This window comes from Scomber scombrus, chromosome 4 (assembly GCF_963691925.1).
Source record: "Scomber scombrus chromosome 4, fScoSco1.1, whole genome shotgun sequence".
Lineage (NCBI taxonomy): Eukaryota > Metazoa > Chordata > Actinopteri > Scombriformes > Scombridae > Scomber > Scomber scombrus.
The window spans coordinates 27,255,572-27,279,762 of NC_084973.1; the positions used below are offsets into that span (position 1 = coordinate 27,255,572).

The following is a 24,191-nucleotide window of genomic DNA, read 5'->3' on the forward strand; positions in this document are numbered from 1 at the left end:
TAAAGGCGCACGATTAAGAAAATATAAGTTTTGCTTTTGCTTACATTCATCTTTATTTTTTGCACTGGTGACATCAGCCCCCCTCCCTCCTCTCTCTCCCCCCCCTCTCCATCCCCCCCCTCTCCATCCCATCACCGCCTTTCTTTCTTTACACACACCCACCGCCCATACACTAAGCTCAGGCTTGCCGTAGCAGAGAGACACACAGAGAGAGCGGGGGAGAAAAAAAAGAAAAAGAAAACGACGCTTTTCGCCTGACCGAGTTCATTAATGCGTAGAGGAAAGGGGAGGAGGTGGACAGCTCTTCATTTACGTCCCGATGTGCTCAGAGCCGCTGTTTCATTTCACCACCGCGTCCGAGCAGCTCAGTCCATCCTCACTATAGCGTTAGATATCTCGGATTAAGTGCCAATGAATTAATTTATATATATATGTGGTTATATTCTCAGCTTCAACCAGGGCGGAGAGAGAAGTTTAAACCAGAGATCTGACGGACCCACACCTCGCTCTCGCTGTCTTTAGTTAGTTTATTTTTTAATTGTTTTGTTTTTTTGGAACCAGGTTGAAGTTAACCTTGACTTCAGTGAAGTTTTTTTTCGTGTGTGTGTGTGAGAGAAAGGACAACCGGCATCATGACTCGGAGATCCTGTGCCATTTACGCCACCGGGATCGTGTGCGCTCACCTCCTCATCGTGGGGATCGCCCTGGTCGTGGCGCAAGTCTTCCAAACAATGATCCATAGCCGGTTAAAAAAGGTGAGCCTCGCCCTCCTTATGCTTTAACATGGTGGTCATTACAGCTGCCAATTCCTGTGTGTATGTATATATGTGTGTATGTGTGTGTGTGTGTGTTATTTTTGTCTCACACTTCCTCCATCTGTCACACTTCAGAGGTTTAAATGTTAAAGTATCTGCAGTGGCCAATCATGCGCATTCAGCATCTCACTGGTGGCTGCACATGCAGAGGTCACAAGATCAGATCAGCCGTGTAAATGTGTCTGAATGTGATGGTCACTTTAGTGCTATTTATTTTTTTTATCCCCACTTTGTAACCGTGCTGCAGTATCAGCAACCTCCAGTCCTGCTCTGCGGGGATCAAGCCTTCATGTATCCGCATGATCTGAGTCTGTGCAGCAGCAGTAACAGCAACAGTAACAGCAGCAGCAGCATGGTTGAGCCGCTTCAGGGTTTTGTTTAATGCTTGTATTTAGACAGATGATTCAGTAGAGTGTACAGATGCGCTAAAGCACCTAATAGACGCTTAGCTCAATGCAAAAAGCCCCTACATTCCCATAAGGGGGACTAGTGACTCTCAGAGATGAGTCATGACCTTTCCTGATATTCTGGCAATTAGAAATCCTCTGATATGTTTTTTTAATTTTTTTTAAGCTTCCTTCATGGATGTGCAGCATTTTTGTGATTTCCGTTAATCACAGGATTCAGCTCTTGAATGGCAGACACTGTGGAAGAATGAGGAAAGAAGTGTGATGTGATATTTCCCTTGGCTGATACTGAGTGTAGTTTTATTTAATTATTTATTTATTTATTTGATAATCCGACCATCCAATCCAAGCATGACCTGGTGACACATTTTCTGATATTAGAGGCTGAACGCTGTGGATGGTTGGCTTATTCTGTGCAGGTTTTACCGGTAGTGATAGTAAGAAATCTCAGTCAGCAGGGATGGTGGGTAAATGGAGGGGAGGTGTGTGCAGGTCTGGAGGGAGGGATGGGGGAAGGGAGTCTTGAGTGGCAGGGAGTCCCTGACTTCTAGTGGCGGATCTAAAACAAGTTTTACACGGTTGTTATCCCTCCTTTTTTAATGAACACCAAACAGAACAATGATGATCAGGATTGGGACTAAATGATTGAGATTTTAAGCTCCATGTCCACACAGATGCACTAGTTCGTGTGTATCGCAGTCCGGCACAACCTGCGCTATATTATTAAAATTGCAGTAGTGGTCTGTTGAAGTCTTACAGCGTCACTGAAAAGCAAGACTTGGATCAGTTGCTGTAGCTGTCCACCTGAACTGAGACCAATTATGTTCTTACAAAGTTTCTCAATCTGCAGTCTGCTTTTTTTGTAATGAGTCAACGTTTAGGTTGATATTATGGCATCCACTCAGGCTAAACATTAATTTTGTGACTTTGGAGTGGATTGAAATCTACACAGAAAGCAGCTTCCTCCTCCTCCACTCACACAGCTCCCACAGGCTCAGCGTACAAAATATAAGGCAGCGTTCAAGTCAGTAAAACATTGTATTTATTCTTGTTTGTGATCTCGGCAAATTGAGTTAAAAAAAAAAAAAGGTTTGACTGTGACGTCTTCGTTTCTGGAGACCGCTGGGATGTTTACGGGTGAGGCCGGACTGAAGAACTGTATCTTTTCCTGTGTAGTTATGTAGGGTTGATGGGGTGTCAGCTTTGTAGGGTGTATGTCTGGGGGGGGCGGAGGTGGGGGACGGTGGGTGTTGGCAGCTGACACAGTATCCCACCCTGCAGACCCACCACTGACCTGACCTTTTTAAAATTGTTCGCATTCCTCTTACTGACATGAATCGCAGTGTTGGATGCTCTGTGCGACTAATAATCTGGATTTAAAATCTCTCCACAAAGTCGTTTCCCTGCGCTTGGGAAGAAAAGAAGAAGAAGAAAAAAACAAGAACCAGAACAGGTCAGCAACAAAAAGCTTGACACACTAATTTTGTCCAAGTTGGAGACAAACAGCTGCTTCACTTACACAATTTGGCCTCCTGAGGTTAAATTTAGGTCTGCGTCTCATTTCCCCCCCTCATTCTGAAGCACAGCGGCGTCCCCAAATTAAGAGAGTTCATTAACGGGTGGGGTGGGGGGGGATAATTCTGATGTGGCTCGCGATTACACAAAATGACAGCATAGCTAATCCTCTTTCCACAGTCTTCCCATTGAATTAGACGGGCCCGGACATGCTGAACTGACTCCAAAAAAATCTACCTAATCTGGTGTTTGCATGTGGTTCTCTGTAATAATGATGTAGCCTAGTTGTTTGGGACAATTCAAAAGCTTCCTCCAGGACACAGACTTTTGTGTGTGTGTGAGCGCTGAGTTGGGCGTGGAGGGGTGGCAGTGAAAGAAAAGTCATGCAAGGAACTTGACAGACTTCTCGGCCCCGAGGGCACGATTTTTTTGCCTGAGAGCGACCTCGTTAGAGCCTTGTTCTTCAGCCTTGTCCAGTCTCGGCCTATCCCAAGTCTGCTACGAGGTGAGGAAAGTGGAAAAGGAGAACTCCCCCTCACGCCACTCCTCTCTGCAGTGTTTTGGAGAGGAGACCTTTCAAAGTAGTATGACTGATTGAGCGTTGAAGAGAAAGGTCATGCTGGTAAAACACAGCATGTTTGTTTCACTCAGCCATTGACAGACAGCTTAAGGACGCTTATGAACATAATGATGATAAAATATCCTCATTTTTTATTTTATTAATATTGACTCTTTTCTTTTTGCACATGCTTCTGAAAGCAGGATCTCGTCACACTACACCTAAGCTGCGCCTGAAGTTGTTTGACTAAGGCCCGGCTTACACTGACACTGTTTAGTTTGAGTCTTCAAAACTCGCTCAGTCTTTCCTCCAGCCAATGAGAAACACTGTTTGTTTTTTTTGTTTTTTTATTATTTCACCGACAAGCCACTCCGCTTTGTCCCTCAGCTATGTTTTTATTAGTGATAGATCAAGGTTTTCTAAGAGATAAGTGGTGTTCATATACCTTGACGAAGGCCTTTTGAGAAACCTTTGTTCAAGGTTGGCAAACACAAGGATTCACACTGTCTGCAGTCACACGTTCAGTCTTTCTCTGATGCTGCAGGGCGAAGACCAGGGGAGACAGAGAGTCCTGTTTCAGTGTTTCAAAGTGACTCTTTTTTTTTAAAGGGAACAAATTAGGTGATTTTTGCTGGTTTGGCACAATTTTCTTTCCATCCATCAGTAGTGCTTTGACCGCCGCTCATAACGGTCACATGCCTTTGCCGACCGTCCTTTTGCATTACCTGGCTTCACTTCAGCTCTTAATTAACGCAGAATGATTAAGTCCCGGGGGATTCGCAATTCTTAAATACAGCAAAGTTCGTCCTAAATGTGTCACCTCTAATTCTGAAGACACTTCTTTTAAAGTGGTTACTGTGACGACAAGCTGGCGTGATTGTCATGATTTCCTGGTTTGAATCTGAGGTCTTGGCCTCCGCAACATCAGTAATTCTTAGTTACTGAAAATGGGGAGAAAAAAAGCACAAAAGACACTTTAAACCTGCTGAACTCTCTAATCATTCTGCACAAAGGGTATATGATTCATTATTTCATAAGCAAATCAGACAAATAGGTCTAATTGTCCCTCCTGTATCTAGTTGAATCATTTCACCCTTTTGTTTAATAGAAAACTATCAAAGTGGTTATTTTGGTTGACCGTGAAAGATCTAACATGGGATTTTGTAACGTAGCAAAGGGGAGAGGATGCGACAAAACCGGCAAACAATTGTATAGATAATCAAAACATGTTTGAAAGTTGGATGTTGTAAACTAAACAGGAACTTCCTGCCACACCTTAAGCTATAGATTTTAATGGCAAGTGCCTGTGAGAGTATAGAAAACAATGTATGGCCCCCCTGAAACGCACCTTACTGTACTCAAGGAAGGAGCGAGGGTTTTTCAGGAACTCACCATGTAACAGACACGAAAGGAAATGGGTCGTTTTCTTTCCTAAGTTTTAAAAATACCCCCCAAAGAATGGAAAAAGCTTGTTTGTGTTGCTTGACTACGAGCACCTTAAGCCACTTTTTCTTCACTGTAATTGAAAGCTGTTTTTTTTTTTTTTGTGCTATTTTGAACAATTTAGTTCAAGTTTACCGTCGCTCATGTTCCAACATGTGGCAACCAGTTTGTGACACACATGGTTACCACTGTCAGTTTTCAAGCTTGTTTTTTCTCCACCCGATAAGTGGAAACATCAAACTGAAACCATCTTCCACTTTTATGTGGTCATCTTCAGCTTTCGTTGTTTGTATTTAAAATCTCACCTGACTTCTCGTCTCGTAGCTTAATGGTTTATGTTGCGCAGACGTCATGTCACCTTATTGCAACACATGACAGGATTGTGTGGGTTGTCTAGCCCACAGTCAGTCTTGCCTAGGCGTGCTGAGGTCAGGGATGTGTGCAGTTTTTTAAAGAGATTTTCTGCCTGTCCTGACGGTTTTTCAGCTTTGAAGGACTTTTCCCTGCTTCCCTCTGGGTTTTTGGGGCCTTGGCTCGGCACCAGTTCTCTGCAGAAAGTGCCATGTGTGCTTTCAGATGGCACTCAGAGTGGTGAAGTGCTTTGAAAGTGCACAAATGTGAATAAAACATTATCCCACCAAAGTGAAAATTTGAGAAACTGAATGCTTTTTTTTGTCATTTCTTTCCTTGCTGATTAAGATACTCGACACGAGCAGTTTTTTTTTTTTTTTTTTTTTTTTTTTTGCTGTTTCTCAATCTGAAACTGAATTTTCTTCTCTTGTTGACAGGAACTTACTCTGACAGAGAAGAGCCAAGTGTTTGAGTCATGGAAGAATCCGCCTCCACCTGTTTATATGGAGTATTACTTCTTCAATGTGACCAATCCAGAGGTCTTCTTAAAAGGTGGCAAGGCGGCTGTCCAACAGATCGGGCCCTACACCTACAGGTAACTTTTTAAGTCTTACTGATACATACTGTTGGAAAAGGAAAGAGGTTTTAGCCATATCAGTTAGGTAAACCATCTTCCATCTGGTCCAGCTGGGATCATTTTGTTGGTGTGAAATCAAAACAAGAGACATCTGTATAAACTGACCAATGTAAACTCTCGCTCCAGGGAATACAGGCCGAGGGAAAATGTCACTTTCCTGGAGAACGGCACCAAGCTTTACGCCCTGAACCCCAAAACGTTTGTGTTTGTGCCCGAGAAGTCAGCTGGTGACCCCGAGGTTGACCTCATCAGGACTGTCAACATCCCATTTGTGGTAAGACGTCGTGTCCGTTCTAACGTTTGTGTGTCATTGTTACCTTTTAGCTGCTGTTAGATTTGTGAACTTTAGTCACTGTGATTGTCACTTGTGTTGAATTCTCTGTCAGTATTTCCGTATGTGCTGGAACATTTTTTTGAACACACGGTTCATCGCTCCACTATCACACTCCAAGCCATTGTCCTCCTCAGTTTTATTGTGACATTTTGATATCTTGAACATATAAACTTCAGTCAGCACAGGCCAAAACAAACAAGCCAAGTTTTACCATTAGCTCCCACCAAATGAAATATAGTGTCACAAATGGAAATTAAACTGTATGTGGTGAGAGTCTACACAACCTTTACCCCCAATCTTCCTCCCTTCCCCAGGCGGTGATGAACGAGATGAACTCCTACTCCTTTTTCGTGCGTACGTTTGTTTCCATGTACATGAACAGCCTGGGCATCGAAATGTTCATGACCCGCACTGTCCACGAGGTTCTGTGGGGCTTCAAAGACCCTCTTCTCTCCAAGATCCATTCCATGAAGCCAGATGTGGATGAGTACTTTGGGCTGATGTGGAAGGTAAGCTGGAGATTTTACTCCCTTTACGAGTTGCTGTATACATCTCTTCTTTTTTTCTAAGTTACGTTAGAGCAAAAACCTTAAGAAAGCTGTTGTGTGTATCTGTAGTTAGGGGTTACTAACACAATAGACGAGAGGAAGCTTGTGGTAACATTATGTAAGAGAAGTGAGATTGCCTTCATGCTGATGGAAGACACTTGTACTTCCTGTTTATGCATGAAGAAACGTCAGCAACTTGGACTACACAGTGACAACACCTACCACATGACCCTGTGGAGTTAGAGGGATTAGTCAGCAACCAAAACTATCGACTAACGATTATTGATATTTTTATTTCAGTAATTTTTGTTCAAATGTGGGGATTCAATTTCGATTTTTGGTATTAAACTTAATGTATTTTAGGTTTGGACTGTTGGTTAGACAAAAACAAGCTAATTAAACAACTCTGGCTCGAGAACATTTTGACATTTTGTGTCAAAATGATTAATCTACTATTAAATAGTCGCTAGTTGGGCCCCTAAACATAAAAATATTGAGTAAAATATCAGTGCAGCTTTCTCTGAGGACAAAACAGTTGATATAAAAATCCTTAAAAAGTTTTTGTTCTTATTTTCTTCAGTAAATTACTGACGCTGACTGAGACAGTGGGGGGAATGTCAATAACAAACACAAAGCAGCATTTCTTTGACGTTTTCCACGCTCCTTTGTCACCAGACATAAACACTGTTTCTGATTCAGCGCCCGCTCCTCTGTATCCTTAACACTGGTCTGTCACAGCAGCTTTGTCTGGACCTCATTTCTCATCTTGTTTTCCACAGAAAAACGGGACCCATGAAGGGGAGTTTGTGTTCCACACTGGCGAACAGAACTACTTGGATTATGGCAAGATCGACACGTGGAACGGCCTGAGGTAAACGCTGATATCAGGCAGTGTCAAGTTTCGAGATATTTCCTTTTTCCTGCTCTCTCAGCAGTAGGGAACTCTTTCCTGTCGGCACACTGCTTCCACTTCCTCCCACTCACATCTACTTTGTTACACAACTTGTACAAGGGTCCAGAGGGGAGAGCCTTTGCTCCCTATCTCTATGTAGAACACGATTGCAAAATAAATGTTTGGATATCCGAAGTGACTTTGCACTCTGAGTGTAATCAACCTGAGTAGGTAGATTCAAGTGTTGGAACAGCAAAAAGCCCTGAATCCAAAACACAAGTATTAGCTGCAAAATGTACCTAAAAGCCCAGTTACCAAAGGTGAAAGTACTTGTTTTAAACTACTTACAGTTATACCTCCCAAAGAGTCACCAGATATATCAGAGAGGTCGTGAGATGATTAATGGAGCAGGAAACAAGAAAAAAGTCCATACATTAATTAGCTTTTTTTTTTTTGGACTGAATCTTTTTTTTTTGCGTGTGAAATATTGGAGTTTTATTTCTTTGGCAGCTTAAATGAAACCATCTCAGAAATTAAATAGTTTGGTGCAACAAGCTGACAGAGACTAAAATTAACACCAGCCGCCAGACTAATGCTGGTAAAAATGCAAGCTGCTGGTAGATTTGCTTCATTCGCCAGCCAAAAAGACAAACAGCGATATTTGAACATTCACGAGCCATTTCGCTGACTAAAGAAAGTCAGCTGACAGCAAACAGTCAAACACATCCGAAACCTTTAATTTCTGCTTTTTGTGGGAGGTCACGAGCCAAAGCGGTCTTTAACCAGTGGTTTAAATAAGTCAGTTATCATCAGTTTTATTTTATGAGTAATCTTTATCAGAAACGTAACTATTGGCTGCACCTGTCGAATAAATGTAATGATGTAAAAAGCACAATATATAGAAGTATATAGCAGGTTAAGTAAAGTTCAATGCTTAAATAAATGTTTGAAGCTACTTTCCTGCTTGCTTCACAAACACTAATACATCCTGTTTGTTCCCCTCTGTATCAACAGGGAGATGTCGTGGTGGTCTTCCAATCAGAGCAACATGATCAACGGTACGGACGGCGCGGTCTTCCACCCTCTGATCAGCAGGAACGAGCTGCTTTACATCTTCGCTGCTGATCTCTGCAGGTACGCATTTGTGCTTGCGTGGCTAAAATTTGCTTATAGTCAAAACATCCAGGCGGGGTCAGGACTTCGAGTGCAGTTTAAGTGTAGTGAAACAATATCTCAGTCATATAATATACTTGTGAACCCACTGATAAGGTCTACGCCTTCTGATAAGACTATCAAGGAAAAAAACCAAACACACCTGTGATGTTTTTGAGGAATGTCAGTGATCGTACAGGAAGTTGTTAGTGACGCCTTTTTTTAATAGTCATAACTGCTCGAAAAGATCAAAGAACAATAAGACGATTTCCTTGTTCCCGAGGTCACTTAAAACCTCTCATGATCTCAATTGTCGACACTTGTAATTGTTATTATTTTATAATTCCCTAAAGTAGGCGCTAAGATCTGTTTCCTTCCTTTTTAGGTCTATCCATCTAGCGTATGTGGAAGATGTGGACGTGAAAGGCATCCAGGCGTTCCGCTTCGCACCCCCCCGTGACGTTCTCATGAGCCCTAAAGACAACCCCAATAACGAGGGCTTCTGTGTGCCAGCTGGAGACTGTCTCGGCACCGGGGTGCTTAAAGTCAGCGTTTGTCGAGAAGGTAGGAGCACCGCCTGTTTCACTACCCCTCCTCTCCCTCTACCCAGACCCCCTCAGTTACCATAGTGCCTGACCCAGTTCCCTTTGATGACTGTAAACCAGCCCCATGACATAGTCCCCCCCCCCTCTCTCTCTCTAGCCCCCAAAAATGTCCTCTCAGTCAGAGGCCGCGTCCCTTGACTGGTATCTGACATTTCCCACTGTTTGAGCACACCAGATTTTACTCAATACACGGTTCAATGATTAACCGCGCTGACTGTGTGTAGCGGCTATTGAAGGTATTTTATGGTGGTCATTGAGTGGAGTGTGATTGCTCTGATAAGGCAATCTACACTGGGCTTGGCTCACATGAATATGTTGTAGTATCACAGAGAGTAGTGCTACTGTTTGGATTATTTAAGAGCATTTCATTTAATTCATCCTTTTTATTATCAGTATTTTCTCATATTTCTTCCTCTATAAAACTGTTGTAGGAGTAAAACTATGTCAGAACATAATGGAAATATTTGTGAAAGTAGGTTGGCCCTGATTAAACTGTCATAACACTCAAGTCTGATTGGCTGTCTGTGTCAGCTTCTCTGACTCATATGCAGCAGAGGCGCCTGATTGGAGGGATTTTAGTGATGCTTCATCGAGAGCCAATCAAGCTCGAGCCCCGTCGTCATGTGTTAGCTGGTGCCATTCTGAAACAGTGTGGTTTTAAAAAAAAGAAAAAGAAAGAAAAAAAAAATGTCTCTTCGACAGAAAATCATTCAAATTTGAACTGTTTTTATATCTGCTGTCATAGTTTCTACTTATATGGAAAAGATGTGAAAGCTGCTATTTAAATGCAAGAGAAAAAATATATATTACCTGGTTGCAGCCACTACTGATGACATTAAGGTCTTTTTTTCAATTCTAACCCCTAAACCCTGTTAGCAACAGCTGCAACATGTTTCAGATTAATTCAGTATTTTTTTAGACTCAGTATGTTTTAATCTGACTAAAATTGTCTCTGTTAGTGCACACATGTTAAAGAAAACCTAATTGAACAGTTTAGTAAATACATTAGTTGTGAATAATCCAAATAATGAAAAAATGTCCCAAAGAATTGATCAAAAATCTCAATAAAGGTGACGTCAGTATTTCTAAGGTCCTGACTAAAGTGAAATGACTCGATGAAGGCAGGTTAATTAATATAGACGATGAACACGCTGAAGCTGTTTCAAAGTGCTTTACAAAAGAAGCCAAATTCACAAAAGAGATTAATTAAAAAGACAAAGTGAAGTGCTGCTTATAACGTGAACCAATTAATGATGATACCTTTGTCCTCGATTACTGACATAAGCAGATTTACAGGCATTACTGAGGAGTGTTTGTTGGCGTTTAGGATGAATTTTATTATTTTATTTCAGTGCACAAATGTACAGAGACCTCAAGATTTCACAATTTTGAAGGAATATAGCATAAATATCCAGGTTTGGTTGTTTGAAGGATCTGTGAAGTTAAGACGAGAGTTTTCAGTATCTTGTCCTTTCGCAGTTTCTGTTTTTTCTCTCCTAAGATTTTCCTTGTGATCATCGTGGTCCTTGGCGCTGTGTAGCTCAGGACACCTAAATCAATCAATTAATCAATTAACAGAGTGAATTTAAAACAGAATGTTAAAGAAAACATACTGTACGTGCACTAAACTGATCATATGTGGCTCCAGCAGATCTGATCATCATTATTAAATCGATGTTTCGAGCCTTTGAAGCTCTCTTGTTTTGACTCTGTCAGCTTATCATTATTTGGACTCAATACAAACTGAAACATTCTTCAGCTATCAGCAGCAGTATAGCAATTACCGAGTGAATTCTTCCTAGACACAAAATACCGGATAGGGTTTTATCTTTTATCTTATCTCCCGTTTCTGTTTTTATCTCCTTTTTTTTTGCCCTTGTCGGTAAGAATGAATCAGAGAAGGATATGAGCGTCGACTGACTCATGCGTTTGTCTTGTTTATTCCCTCAAGGCGCTCCCATCGTGGTGTCTTTCCCACACTTTTATCAAGCGGACCGGAAGTACATCGAAGCCGTCGATGGGCTCAACCCCAACAAGGAGGAGCATGAGACGTACCTCGACCTGCAGCCGGTACGCCTAACACTTAATATCTTAATATCTGTTGTCTAACCCTTTATGGCAGGAGAAAAGTTGTTTTGATTATAATTTTAACTAATGGCCACTTATTTTTATTTGCATTTTAGGTCATTTTTGTATTCTTACTTGACAAGTTTACATTATTAAACAGAAAGTACTTTAAGAAATGTTAGTGCTGAGTCAGCCAGTCAGGAAACCACACGAATGATCTTGTATTTCCAAACCTAAAACTTTTTCTAAAAACAATGTCTTTTTTATCTTTTCTAGACCACAGGTGTTCCCATTCGTGCCTGCAAGAGAGCTCAGCTCAACATCATTATGAAGAGAGTTCAAGGCTTCCCGTAAGTCGGACTTTGTTGAACTGTGACCCACATCGCTGTTGACACACACTGTCCTTATTTCAGCCACATGTTGAGCCAGATGTCCTGCCTGACCTCCCCGTCTCTCTTTCTCTCTCCCTCTCTTCCTCTTTTTCTGCCCCGCAGCAAAACCAAGTACATCAATGAGACCATTTTCCCCATCATGTTCGTCAATGAGGTGAGGAACCCGTCCGGTAAAAATCTGATCAAGCTGATAATAAATAAATACAAGTCGATAACCATCTCTCTCAACTCTAGACGGCGACCATTGACGATGACTCGGCATCGCAGATGAGGACGCTGCTCTTAATCGTGACTCTTGTGTCAAACTTCCCCTTGCTCATTGTGGGCTTGGGTATCATCCTGCTGCTGGTCCTCGTCGTTTTGTTCTGCCGAAACCGCCAGAAGAAGGTAGGAGAGCAGCCGTGCGTCTGTGGACTAAACTGTAGCATTAATCCACACAGTTACCCCCCCAGTGTGTGCTACCCACTGACATTAGCTGACAGTGTAAATGTGAGCTTAGACGTGATGATAGAAGTTAGCGATGTGTTACAGTACGAGGTTTTGAGTTTGTCTGGGTTTTTTGCTTTAACTTCCCTGAGCTGCGGCAGGTTTAACCCCTCGAGCTACGCGCATGTTAACTAACACATTGCATGATTCCTGCATATCAAAGCCAGCATGAGCAGTTTTTCCCCCCAATTCTGGATCAAATGGTGGTTTTTTTTGTCTTTGTTGAACATTTTCTAACAGTCGATGCATCCTCAGTGAATCTTTATATTTAGGAAGAAAGCGTCGTAGTTCCCCCTTTTTTGCGGTCAGTGCATCTCACGAGTTAGACGAGTGCTAAAGCGCACTGAACTACAATAGACCCCAAAAGAGGGACGGACAGCACAGTTTTACCTCTTATCTTTAGCTAGCAGTGCAGGATTGTTGATATGAACCCTGACCTCACCCTCAGTTTACTGAAGTTCAGGTCAATTACTGTCAGAGGCAGGCCTGCGAGCTGTCAGAGGAAGAAGTTTGACATTTTTGTGAAATACGACGTTTTAGTTTTTTGCTGAGATTTTAGAAGAGAAGATTGACACCTCTGTACGGTAAATATGAAGCTACAGCCTGAAGCCTGTTAGCTTAGCTTAGCATAAAAGCTGGAAACACAGAGAAGCTAACCTGTCTCTGTCCAAAGGTAACAATAATCACCAACCAATGCCTCCTAAAACTCAATAATGAAAACTTTAATATTCATAATAGCTTAATTTATATAGCATTAGAGCTAGCTGCCAACTATTAAATGAACCACCAAATATTTAAATAATCGATTTAATCATTTTGAGTCATTTTAAGGGGAAAAAAAAGAAAAAAAATCTTATATTCCAGCTTCTTAAATGTGAATATTTTCTGATTTATTTTGATTTATATGACTATAAACTGATAATCTTTGAGTTGCGGAAAAAACAAGATATTTGAAGACATCATATTAAGCTTTGAGAAACGTCTCATGAAAACCATTATCAGTTGCAGCCCTGTACAGCATTTTACTACATAAAGTGATTTAATAAAGGTAATGAGAAACTAATAAGATTCTACAGTAAACAGAAAAAAGCATCTGAGACACATGAGAGTAAAAATCTTCTTATTTAAACTCTCAGCAAAAAAAAATCTAATTTCCCCAAAATGTCCCAAACTCTTCGTGTAACGTCCACACATGCAGCAGAGTTCAACTTTGACAGGATGTTAAAAATGCTTAATTGCAATGTGAAGAAGTGTTGTATTAACCATGTCCTAATTTTAATTTTCTGTAACCCCCCCTTTTTTCCTTTCTGTTTTAGAATGAAGTAAAACGTATTGATTTTACTGAAGCTTTTCATTCTTTTACTGTAAGTCTTCATTTTTGCCTTGTTTGCTGTTCTCCTTTTTTTTTTCCTATAATTTATTATCCATCATCTCTTTATTATCATTTTTTAATTATCTTAATTGCTCATGAGTTCTCGCCTCACAGTGTAATTGCTTTTACTTTCTATTTTTAAGTTAATGTTGTGGTGGTTTTTGTGCTCTATATTTAGATTGTTGTGTTTTTTACTGTGAACATTTCAGTCAGAACATTACTTCCATTTTAACGTCAGTGTTAAATATAAAGTTGTGCTCTGTGTGTGTGTTGGACGTATGCCACTTCTGTGATTTGTAGTAACACGCTGTTTCCTCCTGACTCTTCCTGTCCAGACGGCAAAAGATGACACGGCGTACACTCAGGTCAGCGACAAGCCCGACGTCGAGTCGTCAGAAACGCCGGCCACCCAGCCAATGAGGAACGGCTCCTACATCGCCATGTCTCCAGTGGAGGCCCAGAAGTGTTGATCGAGGATCTCTTCCCCAAGTCTGGAGCTCAGGAAGGGGGCTGAGGGAGCAGTGCGGGGGTGCTACTTTACCATACCACGGGTGGGGGTTTACAGTACACACCGGGGCTCATTTTCACTAGTTTTTGGGGGGTGGGGGAGGATAGGGAAGGGGGTGGGACACAAGCCCCCAGTAAATGTTTAGTCAACAAAGACATTGCTCCTCTCGCAGAGCCCTCTTATGACTGTCCGTCATCCTCTACTCTACCTGCTGAGCATGGCCCTCACTGCCTGCCGTACTGCAACACAACAAACTCCCACACTCTATTCCACATTTCCGTCCTGGTCGGGGCCCCCGAAAACACATGAAGGGACTCTGGGGGGGGCTCGACCGGGACACGCCTTTTTTCCGTAAATCTTGTGAGGGAAACACGGTAGCATAGGTGTCGCTGTCGCATACTGATGCATGAATCTTCTGAGCGGACTCTGCAGACTAACGCGGCTCACAGAGTGTTTTTAGTATTCACCTGAACAACAGCGGGCGGCGTTAACAGTCCTACTCTCGCTCTTTTTTTCCTCTCCTATCAGTGTTGTGTGAGGAGAAACCGCTAAACCAACAGATAAAAAAAAAAAAGCCCCCTCGTTAACTGAACCCTTAGGATGAAAACCTCTGAGCTCCTGGTGCTCAGAGGATAACACGGTTTTGCTAACAAACCTGAACTTGGCATATCCTTTTTTTTTTTTATAAAGAAGAAGAAAGAAAAAAAACAGACTGAGCCAAACTATTTATAGCCTTGTTTTCCTAAGATCGGTTCGTGCACCCATACACACAGTTAGTGATGATGTGTGTGCACATTTATCTTTACACTTCAGTGTCCTGTTTTGACAGACAGTGGTCAACTATTTTCTTGATGCAGGCACAGTGTAGTGTGACACCTGGACTACTCGTGAATTTAACGCCCCCTCCTCCTCCTCTTCTTCTTCTTATTGTCGTTTTTTTGTTACATTTTTTCCAAAACACTAGATATACAAAGTCCTCACTAGCTAGCTGTGCTACTGTAGCTTGATAAAGTTGCACCTTTTTTTTTTTTAGGCTTTATCACACGTTCAAAACAAAAAGGAAAAAAACAAAAAACACCCACAGAACTTACAAGGGAGACTTGAACCTGCTTTCTGCCTTACGACGGTTCAGCGTGTTCTTTATTTTCAAACTTTGTTCAAATAAGCTGGAAAAATCTCTTCTGTCGTTTATTGTACATATGTAAAAGGGGAAATGTTGAGATACCTCTGACCAAATCCAGCAAGCAGTCCTCGGTGTGCTGAAAGACACTTCTTAAACGTTGTTCTGGTGTTGACCGCTCCTGCACGTCTACACTGTTACTTAGACAAAGCACAATTTGGATTGAAACCAGTCCTCACACAAGGCTACCAGGTTTTTTTTTTTTTTGTCCTCTCTTTCTCTACACACATATATATAAATATATATATATTTACAGTCAACCTGTCAAAGACACTGTCGAGTGCCGTGACCATTTAAAAAGTGGAATCATTGGGTGTAAACGTCGGAGGGAGCCCCTGTGTGCTGTAGGCATTCAGACAGACGCAGCACACAGCACTTGAATCACTGTTTGTCTTACGTTTCATGTTTCGTGTTATTCTTTTTTTTTTCTGTCCAGCCACACTTGTCCTGGGACACGTCAAACCCCCCCCCCCCCCCCCCCCCCCCCCCCCCCTAAAGCCGCCAGCGGGGAAATGAATTCAAGGCCATAAAACTGTCCCTGCACTTTGCCTGGAAATTGTGCCCTGTGTATTTTTATGTTTGTTTTTTGTCCTTTTCATTTCAATGAAGGTGGTCCATGTGTACAGTACATTTCACTGGTTTGTCCTGGATAGTATTACTCATGAAGGATGTTGTGTGTTGTCGTACAACAACACATCCACGCCTGTGTCTCTTGCTTTTCAGCCCATGGAGTGTCTTCTTTTGATATACTTTTGTATTTGTTATTGCTGCTAGAAAATGCCATAACCTATGGACTTGTATTTGTATATGGGTATTTACCATAAGGTGCTCGTATTCACTTTCAGGTTGGTCCACAGAGGCTTTTTTTTTTTTTTTTTTTTTTTTTCCCAAGTCTTACATTTCCAAAGGCTTTCTGTGTTTTTCCAACCGTTTGACACCTGGGAATACCTGAGCACAAGATACAAAGCCCAAAGCTTGCTGCCATTTATTGGAATTAGCAGTTACAGTTATCACTAGAGACGTTTTTTGTTTTTGTAAAGTTATCACACTTAACCACTCATTCCTGTACTAGCAGATGATTTTACCATATCATATGTATTATCGCTGGGGTTTATTTTAGAGCTAGTAAACCTTACAGTTCGCTGGAGGCTGGAGGTGCCCCCATATAAAAGGGCGAGCCGCTTTAGCACCGTGTAAGACCGGTGCTCAGGAGTCTGACACTAGGTGTAATAACACTGTGGACGGGGAGGGGTGGGGGATCCTTTTTAAGGTAAAATCAACTCACTAAAGGCCTTTTTTTACTCCATCTACATGCAAGCAGCCACAGCCTTGTGCAAACTCGTCGATATCCACCTTTTTAAAGATCTTGACTTGAACCTGAGAGACCTTAATCCCGCGAGTGTTGCGTGTATGTATGAGTGTGTGTGAGTGAGCTGCTCATACGGCGTCTGTTTAAACACACACCTGAGCCGTTACTCCTCCACCTGTCTGACTTCTACTACACTGACCTTTGAGTCCAATCCCTCAAGCCCATTGGCTCGTCCCTGCTTGACCAAAGATAACCTACATAGATCTGCCCCAGCGCTGTGTTTACTCTCCTCTGCGATAACGGTCGTGCCACAACCTCACCCCCCTTTTTTCTTTTTTTTCTTTTTAAAAAAAAATATCGTGCCACCACCTATGTGAAGTATTTGCGACAGTGTTGTGTGAGCTTGTGTGTATGTGCCTTTTTTTACATCAAGGCAAGAAAAATGATATATATATTAAAAGAAAGGTCACACTTGCTGGTTTGATTGGTATTGCTTTCTTATGTCACCCGATGCAAGAGCAAACAAAAGTAATCAGTGCTCTTTGTGAGCATTAAAAGATTCTCAGTATTATGTAAGACAAAGCAATACGGAGTTGTGTAAAATAAATTGTGGATGTTTTGTTAAGGGGCCACACAATATTTATGTATCTTTTTATGTTTTATTTTCTTCCTGAATTTGTGATTTTTATTTTTGTTAGTTTTGGTTGTGTAGGAGTATTTCTTTTAGTGTGATTTAGACTTTTTTTTTTATTTTTAAAGAAAATATATTAAGCTTGAGTCAAAGCACATTTCATTTTTTGATCAATTCAATTAATTTTTCACAATGAAAGTATCAAAAAAAAGTGTGTAAAAGACGTACCAGTATGTCTCACTGCGAACAGTCAGATCCCTGTAAAATAAAATGTCTGTGAGAGTGTTTATGAATGGGTAAAGATGTGTCTGTGATGGATGAGAATGAAATGATGTGCGAGTTGACTTGAGTTTGTGGAGCCGATGCACCGTTTCTGTCAAACTGGAGCGATTTTTACTGGAAGGCTGATTATCTTGATGACTGAAGTAAAGCGAACATGCTGTGTGAACTCTCTAGATGAATGAAGCCCTCCTTCAGGGATGAGCACTAGTGCCAACCATCCTCTGTTCTTTTTTTGTTCCTTAATTTGCTTTTTGGTTTAAAAAAAAAAAAAAAAAAAGAAATATATATGAAAAAAGACAAAACTCATCTCCCCCCATGACGATGTTCTGGAGTCACTAACAGACATTTCCTCTTGAGATATATACTAATTTGTTTTGCTGCTGAAAATGACAATCCCCTTGTCATGTTAGGTGCAAAATGATTTAAAAGTAATATCCATTTTTAGTTTTGATAATTCACACTGCACAGATGTTTCTACAGTGCTTTTGTAAACATTTCTAGTGTATTTGCAAAAAAATAAAAGTGCAAAGTTCAAACGGTTGTCTCCTGTTTTTTGTCAACTATTTTCCCTAAGAAGGTGAAATATATATATATATATATATATATATAATCCTATTAAAGTTACTGCAAGGAGCTTTAATTTTGTGTTGATTTTAGCGACCCCTGTGGATAAAAGTGGTATTTCTTTTTGTCTGCCATCCAAATGAATGTTCAGATTTTACCAACCACTCAATAGATTACCATTAATTTAGGTTGGGGTTTTTTTTGGCTAATGATTGAAGCAAATCTACCAGCTACTTAGACATTTTACCAGCATTTGTTTGGTGGTTACTGTTAATTTTAAGCCCCAGAATGAAGACTTGATCTCCTATGAACACCGTCGCCTCGTGCTGTAAAGATTTTGATCTGATGTTTGTTTTGTAAACCAAGGAAAAGAAAGATAATCCTGTTTTTCCCTTTTTCTTTTAAACCGCTGTTTAAAGGATGCATAAAGAAATTAGGTAGTAAATCTATTTGTGGCTTTTTAGGATTAATAATTGCAACATGAGGACAGTATTATGGTTTATGATGATGGATATAAAGTAGTGTAAACTAGCTCCACCTCCAGCAGCTACAACAGTAACATGCTGCTCTAACACTGATGCTTCACTATTAATAATCTAATGATGTCATATATAACAATATATCAGTCAGAGGGACCAAACCACTACTTTTACTGTAATACTGCATACTACATCACTCATATCACTTATTTACTTTTACTGTAATACTGCATACTACATCACTCATATCACTTATTTACTTTTACTGTAATACTGCATACTACATCACTCATAATACTTATTTACTTTTACTGTAATACTGCATACTACATCACTCATATCACTTATTTACTTCTACTGTAATACTGCATACTACATCACTCATATCACTTATTTACTTTTACTGTAATACTGCATACTACATCACTCATAATACTTATTTACTTTTACTGTAATGCTTTAACTAAATCAAGCTCATATCACTTATGTACTTTTATTTTTTCATGCAGAACGTTCTACTTGTAATGGAGTATTTTTACATTGATTTATTAGTACTTTTACTTTAAGTAAAGGATCTGAATACTTCCTCCACTGTATTAAATTACAGTCTTGACGTGTTTTTGGAGAAGATCTTTGTCACTATGACTAAGCATTCAGTAATGAGGCCTTGTTACTTTTTTTTTCTTCCAGTGAATCACTAAACAAACAAACAAACAAACAAACAAACAAACAAAACTCAATGAGTAAGGACTTTTCTCTCAAACCCAGTAATTCTAGACAAAGTCTCTTTTCTTTTTTTTCTTCTTTTAAATGATGCAACACAGCAACAAGATCTGTTATCCTCACTGTTATGACTTCTCCCACATGTGAACACCCCACACGTCTGAACCGCAGCGAGTACAGGCAGGACTTTCATGTTATCTAAGGAGTACATTTCAGCTGTAACAAATAAATTCTCATATCCTCACAGGCTCTTCACATGTGTACACAGGGGCAGCCGGTGGCCTCGGACAGTTTACACTCTCCTGGTCTGAACCCTCTTCAGAGCTCACATCAGTCATTTCTGCCCTTGAGATGATTGTTTCAGGCTCTGCAGGCGTCAGCATGTACGCACGTGGCTGCCTCAGTTTATCCATTAAGTGTGTGTTGTATTTTTTTAAAGGGGGCGTGGAGGAAGTTGTCCCACCTCTCTGCTGACAGTGCATCTCCACTCAGCTGATTACATCATTTATTCTCACGAAAGTGTTTCCCTTTATTTTACACAAGTCACTTCTGTTGCCCAACTACAGACCAACAACTCTGATTCATCGTTGAGGGTTATTTTAGATAATCTATCTGGATGTAAATGAGCTAACTATAATAACTTCTCTTTTCCAACTTGCTTGTGATGGACAAATAAAGTGTTTTAAATTGGGAAATATTGCATAGTGTTAATCCAGCGCTGCAACTAATAGTTATTTCCATTATTGAGTAATCTTTCATATAAAATGGTGAGCAAATGGTAAATGTGACGTCTTCATATGTTTTGTCCACTATCAAAATATATTCAGTTTACTGCCATTAAAGACCGAAGAAACCAGAAAGTATTCATAATTAAGAAGCTTGAATGAGACAATTTTAGTAACTTTTTTATTTAGAAAGTGACTCAATGATCCAAATAGTTCTCTGTCGATTGACTAATCTATTAATCGACTGATAGTTGCAGCTCTATTCCTAATTGAACAATAACAAACAATAAAAAATGTTGTGTGGACAATACCTGCATAACTTTATGTTAAATGTATAATCATTTCTTATACTTCATGTGTTGAATTAACAGAAATGTGCATACAATGAAATCCCTAATTCCCAAAACTGTCAATTTAATGCAATTAGTCTTTAATTAGACTCAATATGGAGTGTTGTATAGATTCAATACGACTCTAAAATAAAGTAAAGCAGACACAATGTAAAATATGTTGTTTATATCAGTGTTTCACAGCCACACAAAGTTTACTCATGACCCCCTTTAAAAAGCCAGATATTTATACAAGTTGCAAGTTTTTTAAATTTTTTTATGATTAACTTTTTAGCACGTTTGCCTTCATCAGATAGAGGATAGTGAAGCATGAGACAGGAAATAATGAGAGAAAGAGAGGGCTACATCATGTAAAAAGTTCACTAGCTGTAGTCGATCCAGGGACGTTATGTTTATGTGGCACAGTAACCAGGATGCTCCTTTACTCTGTGTTTTTAAAGGTTTTTGGAGGTAAAACTGTCCAGTATTTCACAATAAACAAAGAACAGATAAGTTAAAAGTTTAAAAAAAACAAACTCACAAAACGTTTGCTGCAGTAAAATGTTTTGTTTCTCATTTCATGACCCGTCAGATTGATCTTGTGACCCCTTTTAGGAGGGTCTGGACGACCTCTCTGTCCTGATGACAGGTTCAACAATGGAAATGAGCTCACAAGTCCATAATTCATGTGTTTGTTTGTTTTTTTTACACATTTATTAGGATGTCGTCAACAAACCAAAAGACTTTGGATCCACTTTTACACTTTATACGACAAACGGAGATGAACTTTGAACCATTATTTCTTCCTCTTCCTCTTAAGGTTCATGAGTTCATATGAGGCACCTTCTGGTCTCATTTACCTTGCTCCTGATTGGCTGTTTTAACAGTAACAATACTTTATTTTACAAGCCTGTAATTTCAGTTTGCTGGAAAATTTCCTGCTTTTATGGTACAAAGTGTGGGTAAAATATTGTCGACACAGCACTCCGTTGATACATCTCTAATGAATTAAATTGATTCATTTCTAGTGTAACTTTAAAGGTCTTAAGTCAGCACACAGCAGCTGAACATTTGTCTGCAGTCAAACATACGATTCAACATATGTGGAGAATAAAGTTTCCAATCATACACTTATATATAGGGTTTAAATGGAGCTTGTATTTTTTTTAAGATGTTTTTTTAGGTCATTTTTCAGAAAGACAAACAGAAAAACAAATAAAGTGCCCCCTACCGTTCAGCTGACCTGATAGAAAAGACTCCTTTGTTCACAATTGAAAAATAGAAAACATTACATTTATTCAAGTAAGTTATGAGGTCCTAATGTATATCAATAAACAATATATTACAACATGAAGGAGACAATAAGAACCTACAGGAGGACGAGTTTCATCATCAGTTATTACCCAAAGAAGTTGTTATGATGGTAGTAAGGCCAGAAAAAGAGTCCTGTATTTCTTCACATGTTGCTGGTTTCCTTCTCACACTGTACAAGATCTTTTCAGGTGTTTTATAGGACGTTCATTTAGATTAAATTCAGATTTCCAGTAATGGAGCATGTCTTTAAAGGAAAAACTGATGAAACTCTGCACAGAAAACTAAAAACTGATCTTAGTAACAATCTCAAAACTTGTATTTTTCCTACAATTAATACAAATATAACTTCCTCTTTTTAGGAAACATTATAAGACATTATTCAGAAATCCTGTTCTCCTAAAATAAACCAATTCAGTTTAAAAAAACAACTTTAAAAGCCTCTTCTAGTTCTTTAATGGGCCAGGCCTTTTTTTCTGAATGGTGTTTGAAGCAGGGAGAAATTTATGGATAATTTCAATAATATTAGGGCTCCACGTGTCCTCAAAACTGGGAAAGTATTGAAGACAAAATGAATTGTCAGGAATGTTTAAAAAAAAACAACCCAAAACTGAAGAAGCAGATGATGCAGGTGAAAATAAAATACACTGCAAATATTTACGGCCTCCTGGAACACACTGAGCTCCACAAAGTAATCATATCTTCCCATATTAATGATTTCCTTTAAGGCTACTGAAGCAATTCCTCTTAAAAGTACACTCAGGCATTCGGCTGGTGCCAAATCTACCGAGACTGAGATCACAGCGTGCTCTGAGATGCTCCAGTTGACTGATTCAAATGTCTTCATCGGGGCTGAGCTCCAGCATCTTTACAACTGTAAGACCACCTGCAGACAATGAACAATAGACACCCCCCTCTTACTCCTCAATACAATGGAAAACTAGGTCTAACTGCCTCCTCTTTTGTCGCTTTTGTCAGCAGTGTGTGAGTTTTCGTGTAGGGGGTGGCGGGGGCTGGATTTTAAAGAACATCAGATTGGCAGAGGGCAGGCGGCTGCATGTCAGCCTCCATATCTCAAGTGTTTACGATGACGCTTGCATTTTTAAAAAGGTGATGTTCAAACAGAGTGAAGTGGATTAAAGACATAGGTCCACATTTTGGGAAATACTCTCCTTCTTACCAAGAGTCAGATGACATATTGATACCACTCTCTCATGTTTATCATAAATAGGTCAGTGTGGTTCTTATCTTCTCTATCTAACCTGCGTCACGCTCTCGAGAATTTCTCTGAAATGTTAAACATTTCCTTTTATGAATATGTTTATATTACAAATGTCTCCACAAAACAAGAAACTGCAGTAAAACCAGATTAGTCTCAGATGTCCTGAACCCATTTGTCAGGCCATTACAAGACTGTGTGTAAACTTTAGTTTTGTGTAATCCTCATTACTCTCATAATGCACTTATCACAGTCTTCTTTCTAAGCAAAAATGTATTTGAAAGTTTATTTGAAGCTAATATGAAGCTTTAGTCGTCCAAATGAATCAAATCAAGTAGATATTTTAATGCCAAAGTCCCTCTTTTGTTACTTTAAACCCACCACAAAGAGGACATTTGATGCTGAAAAGACTGTAAATGTGGCAGATATCCACTTAATATGACTAACTCAGACTGCTGAAGCCTCATATAAGCTTCAGATAAACCTTTAAATGCATTTCTGCACAAAATGACGTAGACAGTGAGACTGTTAAAGCCTCATACAAGCTTCAGATACACTTTTGCTTGAAAGACATGCTTGAAAAATTGTGAACCCATCCTTTAAATCCAAGCTTGTTCTAACAGCAGGGGCAGCTCTGGACAAGATATCCGCCCACTTAAAAGAGGCTCATTTGGTAGGAAAACTATTGTCCCAACCACAAAGGTAGTTTAGGAAATTTTCCATCGACTATTGCTGCAGCTTTAATTCAGGTTTTAACGCCTTTGTTTGCTTTTAAATAAATCTGTAACAACTCGGCCAATTATCTTGTGGATTCTTATCTTTCAAATCGCAGTAATTGCAAATTTGGGCTTACTGTATTGACATCCAGACTGATAGATGACTCCGAGCTGTACTAATTGGCCTTTTGCGCCCCCTGGTGGTGACTCTGACAACTCCTAATCATTGAATTGTCACTAGCAGCATGTATGGCCTCATAAAAATCATGTGTATACAAACAGAACAAACATATCAAAAGTAAATGAAACACTTGAGGCAGAAAAAAGCAAATTATTTTATTGATCAGATCACTGAGTTAATGTATATTAGTTTGTTTTCTCCTCAATATTAACAATTCTTTATGAGTGATGGCTTCTTTAAATTGCAAACTAACCTCAAACACAGACACACACACAAATAAATACTACAAATGTGACTTTGTGAAGTATTTACAAACTTTTACATGGTCAGCAAGCTAAAATAAAACAACCGAAAAAACCCCTCATATATACAAATTAACTTATCTTTTTAAAAATGTTTCTTGTGATAAATAATGTATGAATTAAAACTTTAAATGAAATAATTTAACAATGTTGTCTT

At 39.8% G+C, this 24,191-nt stretch overlaps 1 protein-coding gene across 3 annotated transcripts in view; it reads left to right on the top strand.

Moving 5' to 3' along the window:
- The first annotated feature begins 230 nt into the window (after positions 1-230).
- The window catches only part of scarb2a (scavenger receptor class B, member 2a), a 99,451-nt gene continuing 75,490 nt past the window's right edge, over positions 231-24,191 (top strand). Inside the window, exons 1-13 of one of the 3 annotated variants that reach the window (XR_009925057.1) lie at positions 231-755; positions 5,528-5,685; positions 5,854-6,001; positions 6,376-6,570; positions 7,389-7,480; positions 8,516-8,635; positions 9,039-9,217; positions 11,210-11,328; positions 11,602-11,675; positions 11,820-11,871; positions 11,952-12,104; positions 13,520-13,567; positions 13,911-15,518. Coding sequence is in view for 2 of the 3 variants with exons in the window: in XM_062417995.1 (XP_062273979.1) it covers positions 633-755; positions 5,528-5,685; positions 5,854-6,001; positions 6,376-6,570; positions 7,389-7,480; positions 8,516-8,635; positions 9,039-9,217; positions 11,210-11,328; positions 11,602-11,675; positions 11,820-11,871; positions 11,952-12,104; positions 13,520-13,567; positions 13,911-14,045 (1,596 nt within the window). In the remaining variant the exon portion in view is untranslated. Of the gene's footprint in view, positions 756-5,527; positions 5,686-5,853; positions 6,002-6,375; positions 6,571-7,388; positions 7,481-8,515; positions 8,636-9,038; positions 9,218-11,209; positions 11,329-11,601; positions 11,676-11,819; positions 11,872-11,951; positions 12,105-13,519; positions 13,568-13,910; positions 18,022-24,191 lie in introns of those variants that run through there. The other 2 variants (XM_062417995.1, XM_062417996.1) reach the window with 2 other exon arrangements.